The 7,608-nt window shown below is 60.0% G+C and overlaps 1 protein-coding gene across 3 annotated transcripts in view; it reads left to right on the top strand.

Moving 5' to 3' along the window:
* The window catches only part of SBNO2 (strawberry notch homolog 2 (Drosophila)), a 79,099-nt gene that overhangs the window by 62,184 nt on the left and 9,307 nt on the right, over positions 1 to 7,608 (top strand). For all 3 annotated transcript variants that reach the window (XM_011997391.1, XM_011997390.1, XM_011997393.1), the window contains 9 exons: positions 1,274 to 1,354; positions 1,663 to 1,768; positions 2,257 to 2,408; positions 2,511 to 2,644; positions 2,724 to 2,814; positions 2,994 to 3,137; positions 5,729 to 5,846; positions 6,126 to 6,231; positions 6,582 to 6,735. In XM_011997391.1, coding sequence (XP_011852781.1) covers positions 1,274 to 1,354; positions 1,663 to 1,768; positions 2,257 to 2,408; positions 2,511 to 2,644; positions 2,724 to 2,814; positions 2,994 to 3,137; positions 5,729 to 5,846; positions 6,126 to 6,231; positions 6,582 to 6,735 — 1,086 coding nt within the window. The remainder of the gene's footprint in view (positions 1 to 1,273; positions 1,355 to 1,662; positions 1,769 to 2,256; positions 2,409 to 2,510; positions 2,645 to 2,723; positions 2,815 to 2,993; positions 3,138 to 5,728; positions 5,847 to 6,125; positions 6,232 to 6,581; positions 6,736 to 7,608) is intronic.

Raw genomic sequence — 7,608 nt, 5'->3', positions numbered from 1 at the left:
TCAACATGTTAGCCAGGATGGTCTCGATCTCCTGACCTCGTGATCCACCGCCTTGACCTCCCAAGGTGCTGGGATTACAGGCGTGAGCCACCGCGTGAGCCTTTTTTTTTTTTTTTTTTTGCTATCTTTAGTAGAGACAGGGTATCAGCATGTTGGCTAGGCTGGTCTTGAAATCCTGACCTCCACTCTGGGAGGCCTTGGCCTCCCAAAGTCCTGGGATTTACAGGCATGAGCCACTCTACCCTGCCCACACTCACGTTTTTTATGGCTCATATTACCGTTAGGATTTTTGCTTTTTAAGAGTGGGTATATTCCAGAATCACACAGACCCTAGTTTGGACCCTACCATGCCCCAGCCATCCGTCCTGGGGTCCACCCTGTCTCAGTGTTGGGGTCTGGACAGCGGGCCTGACAGGCCACACCACCCTCTGACCCGCCCGTTCACAGGCTTTACATGCCCAGTCAGTTCGGAGATCCTAGGGTGGGCCATGGACTCATCCAGAGGCCCGGCACACCTGGCTGCCCAGGCCTGGGGTCAGCTCCCCGAGGACAGTGCCAACTGCCCATCCTGGTGAATCTGCATGAGGCTGTGGGCAGTTCTCCCCGGGGGGGCCACAATGGGACGTGTCCTCTGGTCACTACAATGGCGGGCATCCTCCCCCATCCCTCACAGGGGAGCTGCTGTCCTCCAGAGGCCGCGGGGGTCCTTAGGGAGTGCAGGACCGCCCTGAGCTACCCACCCTGGGTGCTGGGAGCCATCGGGTGAGGGACAAGGCCCAGGCCCGCCCACCTCCACTGCCTCTGTCTCCTCTTCCCCCTCAACATGGAGCTCCCAACCCCTTGTCCCTCAGACCTGAGGGCCTCCTGCACTGCACACAGTGGGTCACTCCTGTCAGATCCCCGTCCACATGGGTCACTCCCATCAGACCCCCGTGCACAGCCTTCCCGCCAGCTCCCGCGGGACCAAGCTCTGCTGTCTGTCAGAACTAGCCGGGCACCTTCCTCCCGGGCACTCCAGGCAGGCGCACCAGGCGTCAGTGGGAAGGCAGCCAGGTGCTGGCCAGGAGGAGTGAGCCTTAGGCCCCAGGGAGGTGCCCACTGGGGAGGCTTGGAGGTACCAGGGTCACCTTGAGAACAGCAGGAGAGCAAGACCCAGGGCCCTGGGGAGCGAGGACGGGGCAGTGGGGAGCCTCCTCTGGTGGCCAGGCTGCGAGGGCCCGCCAGCTGTGACCTGTCCCGTCTGGCCCGGGCCAACATCCTGCTCCCCTTCCAGCTGTTCCAGCTCAGCCGACCATTTGCAGGCTTCGAGGACTTTCTGCCCTCCCACAGCACCCCGCTTCTCGTCAGCTACCAGGTGAGCTGGGCCCAGCCGAGGGCTCCCTCCCCTGCCCTCTCATGGGACCTAAGGAGGGGGCTCAGCACAGGCACCTCCAGTGTGGGGAGCCCTTGGCCAGCCTAGAATCTGGGAGTGCAGAGGAGACATCTGAGGAGACAGAGGCCCTGGGGAGCACCTTGCTACAGGGGCAGACAGAGCCATCTCCCCACTCCGGGAGCCATCTCCCACTCAGCTGCCCATGGTCAGCCTGGCCCCTGCTCCTGGGGGAGCCCAGTGCCCACAGCCGCTCGGGCCTGCAGTCTGCTGAGCTCCCTCCACGCACGCAGGAGCAGAGTGTGCAGAGCCAGCCAGAGGAGGAGGACGAGGCTGAGGAGGAGGAGGCGGAGGAGCTGGGGCACACGGAGACCTACGCTGACTACGTGCCGTCTAAGTGTGAGTGGCCCGGCGGCACCAGGCCCTGGGACAAGTTCAAACCCTTTTGTGGGACTGAAACCCTGCAGGTGACCACCGCCCGCACAGCCCACAGGGGGAATGTGAAATTTCAGGGAGGGCCGGAGAACCTTGGGGACAGGTTCTACAATCCAGGCTTATACAAAACCGGGGTTCACAGCAGGGAGAAGTGAGAAGGAACCTCAGAGGCACTGGGAGGATTTTCATACATTTGCCCCTCCTGCAAGCCACTGGCCATGCCCCCAACCAACCCAGCAGGCTGTGGCCGCCCCGACCCAGCCTACCCTGACCACCCCTCCACCCAGGCATTCCTGGCCATTCCCTTGACCTGCCCAGCAAGTCCTGGCCATGCCCCCAAACTGCCCCGCCAGCTCTGGCCATGCCCCAGACCCACCCAGCCGGCCATAACCGGCCCTGGTCGCCCCTTGGCCACACCCTTATTAAGCTTGCGTCCATCCCTGCCCCTCCAGCCAAGATTGGGAAGCAGCACCCAGACCGCGTGGTGGAGACCAGCACACTGTCCAGCGTCCCGCCCCCAGACATCACCTACACCCTGGCCCTGCCCTCGGACAGCGGGGCCCTGTCTGCCCTGCAGTTAGAGGCCATCACCTACGCCTGCCAGGTGACTGCGTGTCCCCACCCCAGCCCAGCCTGTGTCTGCGAGGCCCCTGGGGAGGAGCCGGGCCGGCACCCCCAGGCCCTGACGTCTGCCCTCCGGCCACAGCAACACGAGGTCCTGCTCCCCAGTGGGCAGCGCGCCGGCTTTCTCATCGGCGACGGGGCCGGCGTGGGCAAAGGCCGGACGGTGGCCGGAGTCATCCTGGAGAACCACCTGCGCGGCCGGAAGAAGGCATTGTGGTGAGATCCTGCCTGGGGTAGGGGGTGGGAGCAGGGGTGAGGGGGAGGGGTGGGCACCCCTGACGCCCACACCCTGCAGGTTCAGCGTCTCCAACGACCTCAAATACGACGCAGAGCGCGACCTGCGGGACATCGAAGCCACGGGCATCGCGGTGCACGCGCTTAGTAAGGTAGGGGCTGTGCTCGGCAAAGTAGGGGGCAAGGTGGGTTGGTGGGGGCCGCTCAACTGGGTGGGCCGGCAACCGGGACAGGCACTGCTCAGCACCTCCTACAGATAGGGAGACCCAGACCCAGGTCCAGAGCCTGCTGAGCTAGGGCCCCATCCCACACCTGCTTTGTGCATCCCCAGATCAAGTACGGCGACACCACTACCTCAGAGGGCGTCCTCTTCGCCACCTACTCCGCCCTGATTGGGGAGAGCCAGGCCGGTGGCCAGCACCGCACACGCCTCCGGCAGATCCTGGACTGGTGTGGGGAGGCCTTCGAGGGCGTCGTATCCTGCTGGGGGCAGTCAGGGGAGGGGAGGGCCAGATGGGGGTCGGAGGGGAGGGGAGGATGGTGGAGTGGGAGAGGAGGGGTGGGAGTCAGGGGAGAGGAGGGCAGGGTTGGGGTCAGGGGAGGGGAGGATGGAGGAGTGGGAGAGGAGGGGTGGGAGTCAGGGGAGAGGAGGGCAGGGTGGGGGTCGGAGGGGAGGGGAGGATGGAGGAGTGGGAGAGGAGGGGTGGGAGTCAGGAGAGAAGAGCACAGGGGGAGGCACAGGGGAGGGGAGGATGGAGGAGTGGGAGAGGAGGGGTGGGAGTCAGAGACTGCTGGTGTCTTCAGCACCCGGCTGAACAATCTGCGTGCAACAATCTACGAAACAGCGATAACACTGAGATCACCCCTCGCTGAGCTGTGGCGTGGCGGCAGGGCCAGCCGTTTAATTTGTATTCTCCCAGTTTTCCTTCCTCAGCCTGCTTTCCTGGAACTTGCTTTCTTTTGTCTTAAAATATTAAGAATATGGCCAGGCCAGGTAGTTCACCCTTGTAATCCCAGCACTTTGGGAAGCCAAGGTGGGTGAATCACGAGGTCAGGAGTTTGAGACTACCCTGGCCAACCCAGGAGGCTGAGTCAGGAAAATCACTTGAACCCGAGAGGCGGAGGTGGCAGTGAGCCGAGATCGCGCCACTGCACTCCAGCCTGGGCGACAGAGCAGGACTGCGTCTCGTCTAAAAAAAAAAAAAAAAAAATTAAGGGGCCAGGTGCGGTGGCTCAGGCCTGTAATCCCAACACTTTGGGAGGCGGAGGCGGGCAGATCATGAGGTCGGGAGATCAAGACCATCCTGACAAACACGGTGAAACCCCGCTTCTACTAAAAATACAAAAAATTAGCCGGACGTTGTGGCAAGCGCCTGTAGTCCCAGCTACTCAGGAGGCTGAGGCAGGATAATGGCGTGAACCCAGGAGGCGGAGCTTGCACTGAGCTGAGATTGCGCCACTGCCCTCCAGCCTGGGCGACAGAGCAAGACTCCGTCTAAATTAAAAAAAAAAAAAAAAAAAAAAAAAAAAAAAATTCAGTGTTTTCTAGTTTTTTTGTTTGTTTTTGACACGGAGTCTCATTTTTCCCCAGGCTGGAGTGCGGTGGCGCGATCTCGGCTCACGGCACCTTCAACCTCCTGAGCTCAGTGATTTCCCCTGCCTCAGCCTCTGAGCAGCTGGGATTACAGGTGCATGCCACCATGGCCACCTAACTATTGTATTTTTTGTAGAGATGGGGTTTGGCCATGTTACCCAGGCTGGTCTCATGGGCTCAAGCCATCCTCCTTCCTCGGCCTCCCAAAGTGCTGGGATTATAGACATGAGCCACCACACCTAATCTTCTTCTAGTTTAAGTAGATACATAATTGTTTTCTAAGCAGGCAGGACTTTATTCTGTAAAATGGATAAGTGTTCTCCAACATCATTTTTTAACACGGGCCACCATGATTTCAGTTGTAGAATAAGAATTAAAACAGAGAGGCCGGGCGTGGTGGTTCATGCCTGTAATCCCAGCACTGTGGGAGGCCGAGTCAGGTGGATCACAGGGTCGAGAGTTCTAGTCCATCCCGGCCAATATGGTGAAACCCCATCTCTACTGAAAATACAAAAGTTACCCAGGCATGGTGGCACACACCTGTAATCCCAGCTAGTCAGGAGGCTGAGGCAGGAGAATCGCTTGAACCCAGGAGGCGGAGGCTGCAGTGAGCCAAGACTGAGCTACTGCACCCCAGCTTGGGTGACAGAGTGAGACTCCATCTCAAAAAAAAAAAAAGTTAGCTGGGCATGGTGGTGCACGCCTGTAATCCCAGCTACTCGGGAGGCTGAGGGAGAAGAATTACTTGAACCAGGGAGTCGGAGGTTGCAGTGAGCCGAGATCACGCCACTGCACTCCAGCCTAGTGACAGAGTGAGACTTTGTCTCAAAAAAAAAAAAAAAAAAAGAATTAGGGCCGGGCACGGTGGCTCAGACCTGTAATCCCAGCACTTTGGGAGGCTGAGGTGGGCAGGTCACTTGAGGTGCCAGGAGTTTAAGACCGTCTGGCCAACCAAACGGCCAACCCCATCTCTACCAAAACTACAAAAATTAGCTGGCTCTGGTGGTGGTACCCATTGTAGTCCCAGCAACTTGGGAGGCGGAAGCAAGAGAATCACTTGAATGCGAGAGGCAGAGTTTGCAGTGAACTGACATTGTGTCACTGCACTCCAGCCTGGGTAACAGAGCGAGACCCTGCCTCAAAAAAACAAAAAACAGGTTCCAGGTACCCTCCTCCGATGGCAACATCCTGCAATTTATGGAGCCCACCCTTCCTCGCCAGAGGCCCTGTCCTCGGTGCGTGGTATCTAGAGTCTGGGAGAAGCCATCCCAGGCCACACCGATCTAGTGGTCGTGTGGGGGCCGCCCCCCCGCCAACCCCCGTGGTAGCCGGCTGTCACTCCGACCAGCTTCCCTTGTGGAGTTCTCAGCGGCATGGGCATTTGCCCCCCACCAGGAAGGTGGGGTCTTGGGTGGTCAGGACCCGGGCTCCTGGGGTCACCCAGAACACTCCTTAACCCATGCGTGCCCCAGATCGTGTTCGATGAGTGTCACAAGGCCAAGAACGCCGGCTCCACCAAGATGGGCAAGGCCGTGCTAGACCTGCAGAATAAGCTGCCCCTGGCCCGCGTGGTCTATGCCAGCGCCACAGGTGAGGCAGTGCGGATTCCATGTGACCCACCCACAGCAACATCCGTCTGGCTGTCCCCGGGAAGGGGTATCCCCGACGCATGCTCAGCCTCCGTCTGCACCCTGCTCCTCCTCGGACGCTGGGGCATCTCTGCGCCTGTCCCAAGGCTACGCTGGCTGTCCCCAGGCCCATGGTTCCAACCCTGCGGGCCCCTCATCAGGCGGTCCCTACTTAGTTGGCCCCTGACCCGGCCCCTAGGCCCTCCTGGGTTGGGGAGCTGACGGCAGCTTCCCTCCACAGGTGCTTCTGAGCCTCGGAATATGATCTACATGAGCCGCTTAGGTATCTGGGGCGAGGGCACCCCCTTCCGGAACTTTGAGGAGTTCCTGCACGCCATCGAGAAGAGGTGAGTGCCCTTCCTGCCCACGTGGAGGGGCGGTGGGGGTTCGGGCGGAGGCCCCAGGACCATCAGCCCAAGGCCTGGCACTGCCACATGCACTTCCCTGGCACCCAGAGGTGCTAAATGTGTGTCACTCGTTTCTCTGCCTAGGGCTGCCCAGTGCTCCCAGGGAAGCCAGCCCCTCAGCAGCCCCTCCTGTCCCCCCCCGCCAGGGCTGGCTGCCAGCTGTCTCTGTGGCCGCCGGGGCTCTGCTCTGGCTGACCCTGCCCTCTCTGCGACTCACTCTGCCTCGCGCTCCCCGGCGGCTCCATCCCCATGGCTCTGGCCGTGCTCACGGGGGCTGTGTCCATCTGCAGGGGCGTGGGTGCCATGGAGATCGTGGCCATGGACATGAAGGTCAGCGGCATGTACATCGCACGCCAGCTCAGCTTCTCCGGCGTCACCTTCCGCATCGAGGAGATCCCGCTGGCCCCGGCCTTCGAGCGCGTGTACAACCGCGCAGCCCTGCTGGTGAGCCTGGGCGCCCCACCCGGGGACCCCTGTGCATTTCCCGGGTGAAATTGCGCCCCCATGGCCTTGAAGATGCCACAGGCTTCATCAGGTGACGGCCCGTCCTGTCCTGTCACAGGATTTTTTTTGTTTTTGTTTTTTTGAGACAGAGTCTCACACTGTCACCTAGGCTGGAATACAGTGGCACGATCTCAGCTCGCTGCAACCTCTGCCTCCTGGGTTCAAGCAATTCTCCCCCCTCAGCCTCTCGAGTAGCTGGGACTACAGGTGCCCGCCACCACGCCTGGCTAATTTTGTGTACTTTTTTAGTAGAGAACAGTGTTTCACCATGTTGGCCAGGCTGGTCTCAAACTCCTGACCGCAAGTGATCCGCCTGCCTCAGCCCCCCAAAGTGCTGGGATTACAGGTGTGAGCCGCATGCCCAGCCATCACCGGGGTTTTTATGTGACTGTGATAACGAGGGGTGCAGACCTCCCCTTCCCGTGGTGCTCAAGCCCTTTGCTTCCAGGTCCTGGCCCATGGCTCGTAGCTGCATTCAGTATCCACGTTGCTGTGGGCCACGTGGCTTGGTCGTTCCCTCCGTATTTGGACAGGTCCCGTTTTCTCCTCCTCAAACCACCCAACAGCCTCATATGTTTGCTGCTGTTTTTTCTTTCTTTTTTTTTCTTTTGAGACAGAGTCTCGCTCTGTCACCCAGGCTGGAGTGCAGTGGCTGGATCTCAGCTCACTACAAGCTCTGCCTCCCAGGTTTACGTCATTCTCCTGCCTCAGCCTCCCAAATAGCTGGGACTACAGGCGCCCACCACCTCGCCCGGCTAGTTTTTTGTATTTTTAGTAGAGACGGGGTTTCACCGTGTTAGCCAGGCTGGTCTC

This window comes from Mandrillus leucophaeus, unplaced genomic scaffold, assembly GCF_000951045.1.
Source record: "Mandrillus leucophaeus isolate KB7577 unplaced genomic scaffold, Mleu.le_1.0 Scaffold54, whole genome shotgun sequence".
Classification (NCBI taxonomy): Eukaryota; Metazoa; Chordata; class Mammalia; order Primates; family Cercopithecidae; genus Mandrillus; species Mandrillus leucophaeus.
The sequence above is the reverse complement of the archived record's forward strand: the minus strand, read 5'-3'. Positions and strand labels throughout refer to the sequence as shown.